Source organism: Bufo bufo, chromosome 9 (assembly GCF_905171765.1).
Source record: "Bufo bufo chromosome 9, aBufBuf1.1, whole genome shotgun sequence".
In the NCBI taxonomy this organism is placed as follows: Eukaryota; Metazoa; Chordata; class Amphibia; order Anura; family Bufonidae; genus Bufo; species Bufo bufo.
Genome location: NC_053397.1, coordinates 93,865,507 through 93,884,948, shown reverse-complemented (window position 1 = coordinate 93,884,948; position 19,442 = coordinate 93,865,507). Strand labels below are relative to the sequence as shown.

At 43.0% G+C, this 19,442-nt stretch overlaps 1 protein-coding gene across 1 annotated transcript in view; it reads right to left on the bottom strand.

Annotated features, from left to right (window-relative positions):
- The window catches only part of LOC120978569 (potassium channel subfamily T member 2-like), a 1,475,081-nt gene that overhangs the window by 916,125 nt on the left and 539,514 nt on the right, over positions 1 to 19,442 (bottom strand). Inside the window, 2 exon segments of the mRNA XM_040406800.1 lie at positions 7,492 to 7,628; positions 9,121 to 9,285. Of these exon segments, the coding sequence (XP_040262734.1) occupies positions 7,492 to 7,628; positions 9,121 to 9,285 (302 nt within the window).

The window sequence follows — 19,442 nt, the reverse complement described above, 5'->3', positions numbered from 1 at the left end:
CAGAGGGTCCAGCCGGTCCAGAGTGGCGGGCTTCAGGATGGAGAGGACCACCTTCTCTAGGGTCTTCATGACCACCGAAGTCAGAGCCATGGGCCGGAAGTTGTTTAGATCAGAAACGCCCTGTTTCTTCGGCACAGGGATGATAGTTGAGTTCTTAAAGTCCCCAGCGTTATTGGCAATGTTACAAACAACGGCTGCCTAAAATGAGTACGAGGCGCATCAAAGGGTTCGCCAGACGAACCTCTTTTTAAATTATCGAAAAGTTCTCTCGTTCTTGTATTACCGATATCGGTTGACGGAATGTTCAGCTCTGCGAAAACTATCCCAAACGTGAGGCACTTTAGACACAACGTGGCTCTGCGTAGCTATGCGAATCAGGTCGATGATGTTGGAACCGGGTATAGCTTGATCTTTGTAAATGAATTCGCCCCTGGAGTTCCAGTACGACTTGACACCTGAGCGCCACAGTTTGTTCAACAAAAGTTGAGCATTTTCTCTATAACGTATATTAACATTGTCGAGTATCTCTTTAGTATCGGGGTTGATTGAGATGTAATTTGTCAATTGTTGTTGATCGGGTTGCGGCTGTGTAATCAGAGTTAAGGTTGACATTTCTTTACCGGACTGTTTGTTGAGCATCAAGTATCTCTGTAACACGGTAGTGTAGCTCTTAATTTTTTCATCATCTGAAAGGTCATTTCTGTGTAGTATTTCGCTAATTTCATCGTCTGAACGCCGTATGGTGGTTTGACGTATGTCATTTGTTTCTACAGATGTTTTTTTAAGCCGGTCCAAATCGATCTTCTGGATTTCTACTTCCATTGCCCCTACCGTCTAGACCATGAACTCACTTGTCTATGGATTTTATTATTGATTTGCCAAATTTGTCTGGAAAGACAGTTATTCTGGTGGTAGTTGATCGTTTTAGTAAAATGGTGCACTTTATAGCATTGCCTGGCCTTCCTAATGCTAAAACACAAGTGTTTGTTGATAACATTGTGAAACTTCATGGCATTCCCTCTGACGTGGTCTTGGATCGTGGGACTCAATTTGTGTCCAGATTCTGGAAGGTGTTCTGTAATCGGCTGGGGGATACTGTGGCGAAAGCCATTTCGCCACGGTGTTTTGGAGCGGGCTGTTTGCCCGCCTCCTGCCCCTGGATTACGGCCCTTTAAGATACTTTTACTAACTTTTAAACCCCTGAACCTATTCAAGTGAATTTTGGATAGGTTTTTCCCTAAGTTATACTGGTTAAATTTATATAAGTTATATGTAGGTACAATGTAAACTCACAAAGTTGTAACAATTTATAATAAGTGTAACTTGTCAGCTTGGGAGGAATATGCTGGGTGTGTTTCTATTGTGCCATTGTCCCATTGTGTGTTTAAATGGTGATGTCTGTCCTGTTGTCTACACATGTGTATTGGCGATCTCCCTTTGTCCTGAGAGATAATTGGATTGCTCCTCGGTTGTCTCCGGGACAGAGAGGAGGAAACCATGATGCATTGTGGGGATATGTTGTATCTGTTCTGGGTCGCAGTCTCCCTTCTGGTCTTCTGGGGGCGTGAACGATTGGTTGCTGTACTTACATTGTACGTGTTGTAAATTACTGATTGGTTGTATTTCAAAACCCTGTGGGCAGTACTATGTTTGTGGTTTATGAATAAAAGAGGCTGTACTTGAAGTACAGTCAGTTCTGCTTAACTCTCAAGCGAAGTGTCGTCTCGTTCTTGGGGGAATTGGATTGTATGCTGATTGCCAGGAGTGTAAGCCGATTGTATGCTTTTCCTGTTCCGCGGTTTCCAGTGTTCGTGTAGTTTGCAGTTCGGCAGACTGGTGCTTGCAGTAGCTGCCTGTGCATGGAAAGGAGAATATCGTCGGAACGGAGTTGTGTGCTGAACGGTCCGTTACAATTGGTGGCAAGCAACGGGATCATTCTCACGGCCCAGAAGGACAGCTACAAGGCAACACCAGTTCCTGGATTACAAACTGAGGGCAACGCTAGTACCCGTACAGCACCCCTATCTACAAAGGAACCAAAATCAGCAGTGCAAGCATGGAGCCCTGCTACACTCAGGAGGAGTTTGATAGAGAGGTTAATGGGGTGCTGTCTCTCTTGGGACCCAACCCTGCCGAGGGCCTCGTGCAGATCGTGAAGTGGAGGATCAGAGAGTACCTGCAGGCCATGGCAGCGGTAAACAGGGGGGAGATACCCCAGCATCCGAGCAAGTTCCCGGGAGCTGAAGATGCCGTCCTTGCTCCCCAGCGGCAGTGTGAGTTACAGGGAGATGAAGGTGCCGTCCTACCTCCCCAACAGCCGAGTATTGTATTGGGAGCAGAGACAACCGGTCTCTCTCTCCAGCGGCAGTGTGTACCCTTAGGAGAGGAGACAGTTGGTCCCTCTCCACAGCAGCCAAGTGATCCACAGGGAGCTGAAGGTGCTGTCCCCTCTCCCCTGCGGCAGTGTGTCCTGCAGGGAGCAGAGATAGTTGATCTCTCTCCCCAGCAGCCAAGTGAGCCCCAGGGAGCTGAAGGTATCGTCCTTGCTCCCCAGCGGCAGTGTGAGTTACAGGGAGATGAAGGGGCCGTTCTTACTCCCCAGCGCCAATGTGTATTCATGGGAGAAGAGACAGTCGGTCTTCTCCCCCAACAAAGACCAGAAGTACCGGAGGTCGCGGACCTCATAGACTGGTCCTGGGAGGACTCCGAGCAGGCAAGGGGAGATGGGACCGAAGTCTCTCTACCAGCCCTACAGGGATGCTGGGCAGTCGGCCCAGATCTCCAGCGGCAGTGTGAGTACCAGGAGGAGGAGGTAAGCGATCCCTACCCTCCACAGCTAACCCCTACCGAGGTACTGAGGTCAGTAGAGGAGCCGTTAGCTTCCTCTGACCCCCTCCCAGCAGAAGAGCTGGCATCTGGGCAGAGCGCCGCTGGCCTCTGCCCTAACTTTCCCTTTGTCACTGGGCAGGACTATACCCCGGTTGCTCCAGCGGAAGAGCTGGCAACTGGGCAGAGCACAGTTGGCCTCTGCCCTTCTTTGTCCCCTTGTCCCAGGCTTGTCTACCTGCAGGTCCCCCCAGCTGAAGTGCTGGCATCAGGGCAGAGTACCGCCGGTCTCTGCTCACTCAGCGACCCACAAAGCCAAGAGACCGGTGCCCATCACAGCCATGGTGAAGCCATGGGACCGAAACAAGCTACAAAATTCCCTGGGTGCAGTAACCAAGTGTTGGGGGGGGACTGCACTGCAGATTGTATATTATTGTGGGGGAGCTGCCTTGTCGATTGTAATTTACTGTGGGTAGTTGACTCGACTAACTCAGGCACTGACCGACAGAAGGTCAGCTACCTGGTTAGTCTCCCCCCGAATGGGAAGATATGTGGCGAAAGCCATTTCGCCACAGTGTTTTGGAGCGGGCTGTTTGCCCGCCTCCTGCCCTTGGATTACGGCCCTTTAAGATACTTTTACTAACTTTTAAACCCCTGAACCTATTCAAGTGAATTTTGGATAGGTTTTTCCCTAAGTTATACTGGTTAAATTTATATAAGTTATATGTAGTTACAATGTAAACTCACAAAGTTGTAACAATTTATAATAAGTGTAACTTGTCAGCTTGGGAGGAATATGCTGGGTGTGTTTCTATTGTGCCATTGTCCCATTGTGTGTTTAAATGGTGATGTCTGTCCTGTTGTCTACACATGTGTATTGGCGATCTCCCTTTGTCCTGAGAGATAATTGGATTGCTCCTCGGTTGTCTCCGGGACAGAGAGGAGGAAACCATGATGCATTGTGGGGATATGTTGTATCTGTCATGGGTCGCAGTCTCCCTTCTGGTCCTCTGGGGGCGTGAACGATTGGTTGCTGTACTTACATTGTACGTGTTGTAAATTACTGATTGGTTGTATTTCAAAACCCTGTGGGCAGTACTATGTTTGTGGTTTATGAATAAAAGAGGCTGTACTTGAAGTACAGTCAGTTCTGCTTAACTCTCAAGCGAAGTGTCGTCTCGTTCTTGGGGGAATTGGATTGTATGCTGATTGCCAGGAGTGTAAGCCGATTGTATGCTTTTCCTGTTCCGCGGTTTCCAGTGTTCGTGTAGATTGCAGTTCGGCAGACTGGTGCTTGCAGTAGCTGCCTGTGCATGGAAAGGAGAATATCGTCGGAACGGAGTTGTGTGCTGAACGGTCCGTTACAGGTACAACTGTCTTTTTCATCTGCTTTTCATCCTCAGACGAATGGACAGACGGAGCACACTAATCAGAGTCTGGAGACTAAGGCTACTTTCACACCTGCGTTTAGGTGCGGATCCGTCTGGTATCTGCACAGACGGATCCGCACCTATAATGCAAACACTTGTATCCATTCAGAACGGATCCGTTTGCATTACAATGAACAAAAAAATATATTTTTGTTCATGATAATGCAAACTGATCCGTTTTGACTGACATTGAAAGTCAATGGGAGGAGGATCCGTTTTCAAAAAGTAATAGGAATAGCTCACTCCTATGTGACAGGGAACAGGTGCTCTAGTCCAGAAGAGAATATTGGAAATAAATAAATAATACGGACTGGCACTCTGTATGTGTGGCTACATATTCAGAATATACGATATATAAAGTGATCACACTATTTTAATATTCAAGAAAATAAAAACTCAATAAAAAGTTATAATAAAATCACTGAAAAAACACATTAATAATGACACAAGATTGTAAGGCCTTATAATGGTAAATAGGTGAGGATCTATAGTTTGAATAAGATAATCAAAGCGCAAAAAATTTTTAAGTTCCTTGTAAGAATCAATAAAAGTTCTTTCCAAACAAAAAACTTCTTTCCAAACAAAAAAAGTCTTTATATTATTCTTCTAGTAAACATAAAGTGCATTTCATGGTGTTTCAAGGATCCGTTTTTAATTGCACCATATTGTGTCAGTAAAAACGGATCCGTCCCCATTGACTTACATTGTAAGTCAGGACGGATCCGTTTGGCTCAGTTTCATCAGACAGACATCAAAACGCTGCAAGCAGCGTTTTGGTGTCCGCCTTCAGAGTGGAATGGAGGCTGAACGGAGGCAAACTGATGCATTCTGAACGGATCCTTATCCATTCAGAATGCATTGGGGCTGAACTGATCTGTTTTGGGCCGCTTGTGAGAGCCCTGAAATGGATCTCACAAGCGGACCCAGAAACGCCAGTGTGAAAGTAGCCTTACTTAAAGAGGACCTTTCACTAGAATAAAAAATCTAAACTAAGCATACAGACATGGAGAGCGGCGCCCATGGATCTCCCTGCACTTACTATTATCCCTGGGCGCCGCTCCGTTCTCCCGGGATAGGCTCCGATATCTTCATATGTTCGGCTCAACTGGGTAGAGCCTGCCAGCGTCTCCTTCTCCCAGGCTGGAGTGCTGGCCAATCGCAGCGCTCAGCTCATAGTCTGAGAGTTTTTTTCTATCAGGCTATGAGCTGAGCGCTGCGATTGGTCAGCACTCCAGCCTGGAAGAAGGAGACGCTGGCAGGCTCCACCCAGTTGAGCCGAACATATGAAGATACCGGAGCCTATACCGGAAGAACGGAGCGGCGCCCAGGGATAAAATAGTAAGTGCAGGAAGATCCCTGGGTGCCGCTCTCCATGTCTGTATGCTTAGTTTAGATTTTTTATTCTAGTGAAAGGTTCTCTTTAAGATGTTTTGTCTCTGAGAACCATGAGGAATGGTCTTTGTTTTTGTCTTTGGCAGAGTTTGCCATAAATAATCATAGACAGGAGTCTAATGGTAAGTCACCATTTTTGGGGGTATATGGGATTTCATCCTCAAGTTGGCACATTATCTGGTTTGGATACTTCTGGTATCCCCGAGGAGGAATGTTTTTCGTCATCATTGTCTTCTTAATATGGGCAACAAGTATAAATGTGTGGCTGACAGGAAATGTATGAATGGTCCGGACCTAAATGTGTGGGTGATTTTGTGTGGCTGTCCACAAGAAATATGAAGTTGAAGGTTCCTTCTTGGAACTTGGGTCCAAGGTTTGTTGGTTCATATAAGATCACTGCCATTATTAATCCTATAGCTTTTCGTCTTGAACTTCCTCAGGCTTTGAAAATTCATAATGGGTTTCACAAATCTTTGTTGAAGAGATATGTTGAACCTTTGTAGTCGTCCCCCTTGCCACCCACTCCTGTCATGGTGTACGGCAGTTTGGAATTCCAGATCACCAAGATTATTGACTCTAGAGTTCTCCGTAGATCTTTTCACTATCTTGTTCACTGGAAGGGTTATGGACCAGAGAGGATGTGGGTACCGGCATCTGACGTGAATGCCAGTCATTTGGTTAAAGCCTTTCACAGGTCTCATCCGGATAAGGTTGGTCCTGGGTGCCTGGAGGTCACCCGTAGAAGGAGGGTACTGTCACGGACGTTCCCACGACAAGTGGCAGGAGATCGGTGAGACTGGCAACATGTAGTTTGATCTGACATGTTTTCTGTTTGGATCAAATGACGCCTGTGTTGTTTCTGGTGCTTGCCACAACTTCTTTCCCCAGGTGTGGCTATTATGGTCATTTAACCTTCTCTATTTATTGTTGTTTCTCCCACTATGCTATGCAGTTTATAGCTTCAGTTTGAGTTGTGGATAGCTGGTGTGTGGATCTCGGCTGAGTTCCTGGTGCTGCCATAGCCACTTGAAGTTAAGTGTTTTCTTTCCCTTTTGCATTTTGTTTGGGTTATTTTGTGTGTTGGATTTCCCTGTCATTTGTATTAAGGCCTGAGGGAGACTCCTGTTCATCCTTCCTTTTGGAGGAACAGGTTGTCTCAGTCCTGAAATTAGTACCAGGGTCCTATAGGGTGAGTTAGGACATATGGTATTCCTGTGTCTGAACTCACCTACTTCTGGGGTCTGTTCATACTGGTAGTCCATCTCCTTTCCCTAGTTTCTAGGCCTTATTCCCTCACTCCTTTCCCTCCTATGTTTGGTGTGGTGTTTCCCTCCCACATCCGAACGTGACATATGTCTGGTTTAATAGTGTTGAGCTTGTTGACAGGGGCTCTTTTAATTCTAACTGAAAACACATCTTACTGTTATATATGATAATACAGAAGAATATGATGGCACTGCATGAATAAAAATGAGAAAAAAGGGATAAAGGTCTGATTTCTCAAAACTGGAACTACACCAGCCTTGATAAGCCCTGCACCACTGGAGGAGGCATTTTATTTATGATAAGGAGCATACCTCATCATAAAATAAATGCATCCTCTGGAAGTCCATGCTCTTGACTGAAATTTACTCTAGGTGGCATTGATTTCTGTCAACATTTAGGCCACTTATCAATGAAAGTGGCGAAGCCAATAGCCCTGCATATGCCTAGCCACAGCCATGTCCCATTTTATGGAAACTGGAGAGGAGGGTGTAAAAACTCCATTTGCAACTAAGCTTGAGTAAAAAACAAGGCATGATGGGGTGATAAATCTCCAATCTCCCCTTTAATATTTACTTACTTTGCTCTTAATAGATCCTGATCTTTAAGTGCTGAGCCTTGTAAGTAGATGACTCTTTGGGACCACATTGGAATTTGAAGAATACGCCTGACTTGAACATCCATCTCCGTAGGACACAAGATCACCACATAATAATCCTGTATTCAAAAGAGATAACAATTTTGTAATTACATGGTCTACTTCAATATTTAAATAGATTTTAGGATTTGTGAATTTTGGCAGTTCTGGGCTTTTTTACTTTGGACATTCCAGGGCAAATTATGTGAGACACAGGTCATATAGTAAATTAAAATTAATTTATTGAATTATTCAATTCAAAATTAAATTAACCTCTACTAAACCTAGTGGTCCCAGTTGTGACTGTGCTGGGGCTCAGCGCTATTGTTACACAGCAAGTGTGGTCCCATTGTGTCACTTTAACAGATATGGCCTGGGGCTACTCCTAAGGCCTCATGCACACGTTTACGTTCAGTTTTTTTGTTCCGTAGGATCATCCAGCTACTCCGTTCCGCAAAAAAACTTTATGCACACGGATGTCATCCATATTTTTTGCGGATCCATTTTTTTGAAAAAGCTATACGGTTGTGTGCAATAGGCCTAAGGGTGTAATCAAAGTCACCCCACATCCTACTGTTTTTCATCCTTTAACCCATATACAGGGTTTTGGACTTGCAGGGGCACCACTTCAGAGTAGTCTCTGTTCAATGACAGCTTCCTTACGGCAGTCAAGAGACACTGGTGAAGCGCACCGAGGGATCAGACAAAACCATAGTGAGAAACAGATCAAGTAGAGGCAATCCAATAAATAGTCTGAGGTGGTAGGCAGCTCATGATCAGTATGAAGATCAGGCAGAGGTCAGGACAGGCAGAAAATGATCAAATCTGGGAAACAGACAGAAGTTGGTACACAGGCAAACATATAACAGCACACCATTATAGAAGTCTAGCAGACGAGAACCTATTTCTCAGTCACTCTCCCACAGGGAAAGGAAGGGTTACTGGCCATAGGCTAGGGAAGATTAGGGTGTGCACACACTGGCCCCTGTGCCGACGGGAGTGTGTATGAGCGCCATACAGGCAGTGAGAGGCACTTCCAGCAAGAAACAGACCACAGTCTGCCAGTAGGATCATCCAGCTACTCCAGTGGCTACACCTACTGGGAAAAAGGAGTGGCCCTCCGGCCTATGAAAGAGGGGAAGTGGATTAGTAGTGAGGTGCCAATGCCTGCTAATGGGAGTGGAGCGGCAGTGGGTATGGGCCACTGGCATAGCAGCTATCATCTTATTATTGCAATTGTGTCACTTTACAAGTGACAAAATAAGTGACAGACATATTTCTCATGATACAGATTCAATATAGAATTGCAACATCCTGGTAAAACTCTTGTATTGACATCTCTGCTTGATGGACCCATATAGACATATACTATATAGCAAACAAGTTCCAATAGAGCATTATGCCCAACTCATCTCAGGATTCTGTATGTCAAGCCAAGAGAAAAGTAAAGGAAAATATATTTGTATGTCAAGTTATATAAAAGGTATAAAAAAGTAACCAACAGTTATATTTTAAAGTCATTGCTGAATTATATTGTAGTTTTGTAATGGTTTTGTAATGTTTAAAGAATACCTGAAGCCTTGGGTGTGCATAGAATTCATTCAAGAAATCCATTAGTAGATCAATCTTCAAAGAACTGACACATAACACTACATGTTTTTCTGTCTGTGCTCGGTGTCGGCTGTAGTTTCCTCCCGACTTTTGCCTTTCCATCCACAGATAGGCCAACTGCTCAAACTATGAGATATAAATAGGCATGAATTGATAAAGATTGTGTCCATAGACTACTACTACTGGTATTACTGAAAATGGGTTTTGTTTCACACTGCTTTCCAAATACTTAGTGATCCAAAAACAAGTATAATCAAAAATGAGGAGTCAAACAAATGCAGCAGAGTTTAATATGTTATTGGACTTGTGTTTTTGATCACCATGAAAGCTCATCTACTAAAATAACCCATCTACTAAAATACGTTGGTACCACAAAATTTGTTAATTACCTAACCAATTTAATGTATTAAGTAAATTTATTCAACAAAGTTATGATGAGGAGGTTTTAAATACACCATTCCTCCTTCCTTTAAACTAACAAACCAGTGATTTAAATGGACTGTAACACTGGTAGGCAGGGACAGACATGGACAGTGAGCCCTAACCTAGAACCCAGCCTGCTTTCTCTATCCACTTGCAGGTAGCAAGACTGCAACTGGTCGACAGTCCCGATGCTACTTACGCACAGAGACAGACAAACACCAAGAGACAAAACAACACAAAAACAGGGTCATATATAAATGGGTCAGTCCCAGACAAGCTAAGCAGTACCAAACGAGAGAAAGAGAGTCGTCAGAAGAAAGGCTGGGGTCAGAGGAACAAGCAATCCAAAACACACAGAAACAGGAAGGCAGCTAGTGAGCCAAACAAGACTATCAATGGCACTGGTATATGGGTTTAAATAGAGCACAGAATCCCAGGATCAGAACCTCATAGGCGCTCCATTAGTCAGAAACACTAGCACATAGGAATAGAGCAGCTGAGCAATCAGCCCACTGCTATTCTCCTCCAGCACATGCTCTCTGCAGGGAGGAACAGAGCATTGTATCCTGTTGCTAAGGATGTTGTCTCGTCACCAGGGAATGTGGCTTAGCAGCGCATTTGGCCATACTGAGGCTGAGGATCACGATGCTGGAGCTCGGACAGGTAAGCTGTTAATTTTCCCTGTTAGGGGAAGATTTATCATGAGGGAAATCTTTAAAGTGTACCTAAACATACAAATTAACTTTAATAAGATCTACTCTAAATGTGACTACATACATTTTTGTAATATGCTTTTATTATTATTATTATTATTATTATTTATTTATTTATTTTCATTTATTTATTTAATTTTTACTTTCCTAGTAAAATAGCACTATTGCAATTTAGATTCCGTACTCCCCTACACTTCTGTGTAATAGAGTATGGATTCACTGAGGCTGCACTGAGTACTGTACATGCAGGAGCTCCACAGCACAATACTAGCAGAGCAGACACAGGCAGAGGAGCGATGTGCTGTGTTATTAAACCCATTGCATTGAAGTAAAATCATTTTACAGCGAAAATACAATTTTTGTACCCATCATATTAAACACATACCGTAGTTTACATTTCTGTAAACACTGCATTGTTATATTTGTGTTAGCAGACACATTATTGCAACAGACTGTTTTTCATAGACAATTAATGAAAGACAAATTAAGACAAATAACCTTTCACAGGTATATGCCAGAAAACTAAGGTATATCTGATAGTAAATTACTCCCAAAGTTTTTTTCCCCTCAAATACTGCAGTTCTATCCTTGTTATCAGACACATTATTGCAACAGACTGTGATTTTCATAGACATTTACTGTATAATACTGTAGAATGAATGAGCTTTTTATGAGAGACTATGCTAGGTCCTTAGGTGGAACCACAATTACAAGTGGGACTTCCTTCGCTAGGAGAAGTGCTGCCCCCATATCAGAATTCTCAAGTACTTCAGCCAAAAGAAAACAATTAGCTGAACAACTTGCTGTTAAGAAAGCAGAAATTGAGATGAAACGCCATCAAATGGAAGCTCAAATTGAGGCACAGCGCCAAGAGATGAAAAGTCTAGAAAGGCAGAAAGAAGTTAAGATCATAGAAGCCAGACTTGGAGTACATGAGGATGATATGAGTCAGAGTAGTCATAGGTTCAAATCTGTACTAAGTGAAGAAACAGACTCCTACTTTCCTTCATATGCCCAGGAGAATGGAAGGAAATCCCCAGCATGTAAGGAAGAAATAAGTTATTATCCTTCCATCCCTGCTCATAAAAACAAAGAGAAGCCTAGTCCAGTGTTAGGAAAAAGATGTGTGAATTTACCCTCTATCCCTACTGGAAAAGATGAAGAAAAGGACTCACCTAATTCAAAAGTAAGTGAGAAAATAGAATCAGATGATTCTATTCCTAGATGCCATGGCAATGTTCAGGAGAGTGTTGCAACCATTGTCCCAGAAAGACCACAGAGAACAGTCCTAGCTAGACTTCCAGTTCCGGAACCCACTGTATTTTCAGGAGATGTACTGAAGTTCATAGAGTGGAAGGCAAGTTTTGAAATGATCATTGGGCATCATTGCTTCAGTCCAGTTGACAAGTTATTCTACCTTCAGAGATATGTTGGTGGAGAAGCCAAGGAAGTTATTGAAGGTAACTTCTATAAAAAAGACAAAGAAGCCTACAAACAAGCTTGGGAAAAATTTAATGCAAGATATGGTCATCCTTTCTTAGTACAAAGAGCCTTTAGAGAGAAACTGAATAACTGGCCTAAAATAGGTCCGAAAGAACACTTCAGACTCCAAAAGTATGGTGACTTCCTGCAAGCATGCAGCAATGCCATCCTACATGTTCAAGGACTGGAAGTACTGAACGACTATCTAGAAAACCACAGGATGCTAACTAAGCTACCTGAAGAAGTGGCTTCTAGATGGAATCGCTATGTGACTAAACAGTTAGATCTAGGTAAGAACTTCCCAAGTTTTAAAGAGTTCTCCGAGTTCGTCAATGAGGAAGCACGGATAGCATGTAATCCAGTAACATCATCTTATGTCTTAAAATCCTTAGAAGAAAGGCCTGCAAGAGAGATAAGAAGTGCAAGAGCACCTAGCTTTGCAACCAACACAGCACATAAAGGTCCAGATACCTATGAGAGCAAGTTCAAAGTCACTACTGGGATCAGTAGAGAGACAGAGCCGACAAATCTTCAGACTAACTTCAAGTGTATGTTCTGCAGAGAGAACCACTCCATACATAAGTGCCAACAATTGAAGGCGAAGTCCCCAGAGGAAAATAAAAAAATTGTGCTGGATAACCAACTGTGTTTCGGATGCCTAAGAAAAGCACATGTTACTAAGGAGTGTAAGAAAAAGGCCACATGCAGCATTTGCAAAGGACACCATCCTACACCACTACATGAAGAACGTCCAAAGAAAGACAAATCCTCAATACCTAAAGATACTGAGGAAGGAAAGAAAGTATCAGTATTCTTCTGCAGAGTGAGGGAAGGAGAAAGCAATGGCACATCAATGGTTGTACAAGTGTGCATATTAAATCCTAAAAGGAGGAACAAGAAGGTATAATCCTATGCACTACTGGATGCCCAGAGTGATGTCACCTTCATTGATCAATTAATCTGCAAGAAATTACAAGTGGCCACAGAACCAGTGACGCTCAAACTCACCACAATGACGGGGAGAGACACATTAGTGAACAGTCAAAGGGTCAAAGAACTGAGAGTTAGAGGACTTCATTCAAACTGCACATTAGATCTACCTCCAGCTTATACAAAAGACGATCTACCTCTAGATTGAGATTGCAATCCTACCTGTGAAACAGCCAATGAATGAGAGCACCTATCTGTCATATCTCATGAAATGTCCCCGCTGAAGGAGTTTGGTGTTGGACTGTTGATAGGCTACGATTGTCCCAAAGCCTTGGTACCATGAAAGGTAATCACAGGAGGAAAGGGTGAACCCTATGCTGTTCAAACCGATCTAGGATGGGGTGTTGGAGAAAACAGCAGATCGCAAACTCAAGACAGGTGACAGGATTGTGTCATCGAATATCTGTCCAAGAGTTACCAATTGTAAGTCCAGCAAAAGTAATCAAGATCCTTGAATCTGACTTTGCAGATATAAGTTCTAAAGAAAAGAGTGTATCTCAAGAAGACGTACACACTCTAGAAGAAAATATTCAGCAGAATCAACAAGGTCATCTTGAAATGCCCTTACCTTTTAAAGAACGACCTCGTCTGCCAAATAACTGAAATCTTGCCCTAGCAAGGATAAAATGTTTGAAGAAAAAGATGGGAAGAGATCCCAAATTCAAGCAGGATTATTTGAAATTCATGGAAGGCATCCTTGAAGAAGGACATGCAGAGAAAGTTAATAACAAACCTCAAGGAGTTTACCACTCAAAGAAACCAAATAAGATTAGAGTAGTATTTGATTGCTCAGCAAAGTACAATGGTGTTGCATTGAATGATCATCTACTAAAAGGACCAGATCTTACAAACTGTAGATCTTCTGTAGATTCAGAAATTATCCCGTAGTGGTCATGTGTGACGGTGAAAAGATGTTCCACTAGTTTCATGTGAAAAATGAAGATAGAGACTTCCTGAGGTTTCTCTGGTGGGAGGATAGAGAGACTGAGCCAGCAGAATACAGAATAAAAGTACACTTGTTTGGAGCAGCATCATCTCCAGGTTGCGCCAAATATGGTATGAAGTACCTAGCTAATCAGAATGAAAAGGATTTCCCATCAGCAGCAAATTTTCTGAAGAAAAACTTTTATGTAGATGATGGTCTTATAAGTCTAGAGTCCACATAATCTGCAATCAAACTAGTGAAAGAAAGCCAAGAGTTATGCGCAAGAGGAAACCTGCACCTTCACAAATTCATCTCAAACAACAGAGAAGTACTGGAATCCATCAGTGACTCTGAACGTGCAGCAACAATGAAGAATGTAGATCTCAATTATGATCATCTTCCAGTTCAGAGTGTACTTGCGAACGGATTGCGAGGGAATGTAGAGAACAAGTTCTTCTTTGAAGTATCTATTGAAGAGAAAGTTGGAACTAGACGAACCATTATTTTCGCAGTGGCTTCTATATTTGATCCATTGGGATTCTTGGCCCTAGTAATCCTCAGAGCAAAATAAATACTGCAAGAATTATGCAGACAGAAGTTGGGATGGGATGGGATGAGCCCATACCTGAAAATTTGAGGCCAAGGTGGGAGAGATGGATAAGAGACTTGCAAAACTTGAGAGAATTTCGGATGTTTTGTACCTCATGATTTCGGAATGTACAATAAAATGGAACTTCATCACTGTTCAGATGCCAGTAGTTATGGTTATGGTCAGTGCTCCTACATCAGAGTGATAGGAGAAGAAAGGATACACTGTTCCCTGGTTATGGGGAAGGCCAGAGTTGTACCTACCAGTATTCAGACAATACCAAGAACTGACAGCAGCTGTTGTTTCAGCATCAGTAAGCAAGTTTCTCAGAGAAGAATTGGAATTGAAAATAGATGAAGAATAGTTTTGGACATGCTCACAAGTTGTCCTAGGATACATAAACAAAGCTTGAAGATTCCATATCTTTGTTGCCAACAGAGTTGAGAAAATTCGGTAAATAACAAATACGGAGCATTGGCATCACATTGACACAAAGCATAACCCAGCAGATTATACTTCAAGAGGCCTGAATGTAACAGAATTCAAACATTCTAACTGCTTTAACGGTCCAGAGTTCCTTTGGGAAAAGGAAATCACGCCCAGTAAAGGTTACACAGAATTGTCTATGGGTGATCCAGAAGTAAAAGTTGTACAAACATTGAGCACTGCTGCCAAGTGTCAAGATGACATACTTGAAAGACTAGCCAGATGTTCAAAATGGAATACAGTCATAAACGTAGTAGCTCGAATTCAACGTTTTGCAAAGGGAATCAGAAAGAAGGAATAGTTGAATGTAGAAGAAAGAATGAAAGCTGAGGAAACAGTCATAAGACTCATTCAACAGAGATTCTACAGTGAAGAGTTGAAGAGACTTAGACAAGAAACTAAAAGGCTTCCAAACAACCACCCAGTGTATAATCTTAATCTTGTTCTGCAGGATGGTATACTGAAGGTGGGAGGGAGACTGGAAAATCCATCATTGCCTAGCAGAGTGAAGCATCCAGCAATTGTACCCAAAAATCCAACCTTCACAAGATTGATTATTGATCACTACCACAACATATCTTTGCATCAAGGAAGAAGCTTTACCCAAAGCTGTTTGAGAGAAGGAGGTTACTGGATAGTGAAGGGAAGCAAAGTTATAGCAAAGTATATAAGTAAATGTGTAGTCTGCAGAAAGGCACACAGACCTACCGAAGAGCAAAGAATGGCAGATTTACCGGCAGATCGCGTAAACCCATTACCAACATTTCTTTATAGCGGAATGGATTGTTTTGGCCCATTCATCACCAAACAGAACTGCAAGGAGTACAAGAGATATGGACTAATATTTACATATCTGAGCTCCAGGGCAATTCACCTGGAAATGTTAGAGGATATGTCAACTGATGCATTCATCAACGCCTTAAGAGGTTTCATAGCCATTAGAGGTACCAGTCAGAGAGCTTAAATCTGACCAATAATCTAATTTTGTCGGAGCAAAGAATGAATTAAAGAAAGCGCTAAAAGAGATTGATAAAGAAAAAGTAACTGAGTATTTCTTAGAGAAACAGTGTTTTTTTTCACATGAATGCTCCACATGCAAGCCATACAGGAGGAGTTTGGGAAAGACAAATCAGAACTGGGAGAAATGTGTTAAGTTCAGTGTTGAAAAAGAACGCCGGAAGAATAGATGATGCTTCACTTAGGACCCTATTCCATGAAGTAATGTCTATTGTTAACAGTCGTCCACTTACAGTAGATAACATCAACTATCCAACAAGTTTGGACCCTTTAACTCCCAACCATCTACTTCACCTTAAGTTGGATTACATACAGGCAAGTTCACCAAAGAGGGTTTATATGCCAGAAAGAGATGATGAAGAGTTCAATATACAGTACAGACCAAAAGTTTGGACACACCTTCTCATTCAAAGAGTTTTCTTTATTTTCATGACTATGAAAATTGTAGATTCACACTGAAGGCATTACAACTTTGAATTAACACATGTGGAATAATATACATAACAAACAAGTGTGAAACAACTGAAAATATGTCATATTCTAGGTTCTTCAAAGTAGCCACTTTTTGCTTTGATTACTGCTTTGCACACTCTTGGCATTATCTTGATGAGCTTCAAGAGGTAGTCCCCTGAAATGGTTTTCACTTCACAGGTGTGCCCTGTCAGGTTTAATAAGTGGGATTTCTTGCCTTATAAATGGGGTTGGGACCATCAGTTGCGTTGAGGAGAAGTCAGGTGGATACACAGCTCATAGTCCTACTGAATAGACTGTTAGAATTTGGATTATGGCAAGAAAAAAGCAGCTAAGTAAAGCAAAACGAGTGGCCATCATTACTTTAAGAAATGAAGATCAGTCAGCCGAAAAAATTGGGAAAACTTTGAAAGTAAGGGCTATTTGACCATGAAGGAGAGTGATTGGGTGCTGCGCCAGATGACCTGGCCTCCACAGTCACCGGACCTGAACCTAATCGAGATGGTTTGGGGTGAGCTGGACCGCAGAGTGAAGGCAAAAGGGCCAACAAGTGCTAAGCATCTCTGGGAACTCCTTCAAGACTGTTGGAAGACCATTTCAGGGGACTACCTCTTGAAGCTCATCAAGAGAATGCCAAGAGTGTGCAAAGCAGTAATAAAAAGCAAAAGGTGGCTACTTTGAAGAACCTAGAATATGACATATTTTCAGTTGTTTCACACTTGTTTGTTATGTATATAATTCCGCATGTGTTAATTCATAGTTTTGATGCCTTCATAGTCATGAAAATAAAGAAAACTCTTTGAATGAGAAGGTGTGTCCAAACTTTTGGTCTGTACTGTATATCAGAACAGTTTTGGAATAGATGGAGGAAAGAGTACTTAGCTAATCTTGTGCTAAGAAGTAAATGGCAAACACCCAAAAGAAATGTCCAAGGTGGTGCCATAGTTTTAGTGAAAGAAGAAGATTTACCTAAAAGTCAATGGAAATTGGCCAAAGTTCTAGAAGTTGAATACAGGATGAATACAAACTAGTAAGAACAGTGTTGTTACAAATAGAAAACTCAAAACTTGACAAAAAAGGAAAATGTCTCATTACTCCACTCAAGTTGGAATGTCCTATACAGAAGTTAGTTGTTCTACTTGAGAGTGATAAAGAAGTTGAGAACCTGATGGAAAATTCCTCAAATTCATGTTCAAATCCTACCACTAGGAACATATTATTATAGGTAATTCTGGTGGGAATGTAGCTGTCACGACCGCTACCCCAGCAGCAGTCGTGTCGCACCAGACGGAGGGGTAGGGGGACCCTTATCTACGGATGGGAATAGTATGGCCACCCCTGACTAACCCTAAGCTGGCACCTGTCTGCCCCGATACCCTAGACGGGGTGTGAACCCGTGCGGCGAGCAGGATGCCTAAACCCTCAGTCACCCTAAAGCCTAGAGTGGGGAAAGGCCGATGGGAGCACTAGTCACCATCACTCATGTCTAGGAGAACAGCAGGGGAAGACAGCAACAAACAAACTTATATCAGAGATAGACTTATCCAGTCTCGAGCAGAGAAGGCGATCCCAATCACGACAGTCCACGCCGGACAAGAGCTCCACAGCAACACCATCAAACGATCTCCTTCAAAGGTCAGAATAGAACTGGAAGTAAGGACTATATCTGGCAATGACTGCAAGTGAAAGTGAAACTAATAGTAGCTGGGAGTGGCAGACAGGACTCACCTGAGAAGGATGCCTACAAACTCCCAGTCAGGACAAAAAGGTTCACAAGGCAAAACCCAGATGACATACCCTGAACCACGGAGCAAACTTACAAGCTATCGCGAGTAGCAAGTCGCTGCGACCTTCTCCTCCCAGACCTGTCTGGATCAGTCACAGTCGTGACAGTACCCCCCTTTCTACGAGGGGCCCCTGGACCCTCAAGACCAGGCCTCTCCGGATGGGAGCTATGAAAAGCCCGAATGAGTCTGTCCGCTTTTATCTCTGATGCTGGAACCCACATTCTCTCTTCGGAACCATAACCTTTCCAGTGCACCAGGTACTGAAGAGAGCGGCGAACATATCGTGAATCAACAATCTTTTCTACCTGAAATTTAAGACTGCCATCAACAACCACCGGTGGAGGCGGTAGTGGCAATGGTTCAGGAGGTTCTACATATCTCTTAAGCAGAGATCTGTGGAAGACATTATGGATCCTTAGAGTCTGAGGTAGCTCCAGACGAAAAGCCACCGGGTTAATGATCTTAATTACCCTATAAGGACCAATAAATCTTGGACCTAATTTCCATGAGGGAACCTTCAACTTGATATTTCTGGTAGACAACCACACCAAGTCATTCACCCCAAGGTCCGAACCTTCAGAGCACTTCCTATCAGCCGCACGTTTGTATCTACCACCAATTCTCTTCAAACTTTCTTGCACACTCTGCCACACTGAAGAAAGTGAAGACGCAAATCGTTCCTCCTCGGGAATCCCAGACGGCCCCCCCTCACTAAACGTACAAAACTGAGGATGGAAACCATACGCACCAAAAAATGGTGACTTATCGGTGGATTCTTGACGACGATTATTAATGGCAAACTCGGCTAACGGTAAATAGGATGACCATTCCTCCTGATTTTCGGAAACAAAGCATCTCAAATATGTCTCTAGATTTTGATTGGTACGTTCAGTCTGACCGTTGGACTGTGGATGGAAAGATGAAGAAAACGACAGATGAACCCCTAACAAAAAGCTTTCCAAAATTTAGAAACGAATTGGGTACCACGATCCGAAACAATATCGGAAGGGACCCCGTGAAGCTTCACGATGTGGTCAATAAAAACCTGAGCCAGTGTGTTAGCATTAGGCAATGCGCAAAAGAGCAATAAAGTGCACCATTTTACTGAATCTGTCAACAACTACAAGAATAACAGTCTTCCCCGCTGATACTGGTAGATCCGTAATGAAATCCATTGACAGGTGCATCCAAGGCCTGTTGGGGATGGCCAGAGGTAAAAGACGCCCTGCTGGACGAGTATGATCCACCTTAGAACGAGCACAGGTAGCACATGCAGACACAAAATTCAACACCTCCTGGCGCCATTTAGGCCACCAGAACCGACGAGACACTAACTCAGAGGTTGCCCTACTACCTGGGTGTCCTGCCAGTGTGGAGTTATGGTGTTCTTTTAGTATCTC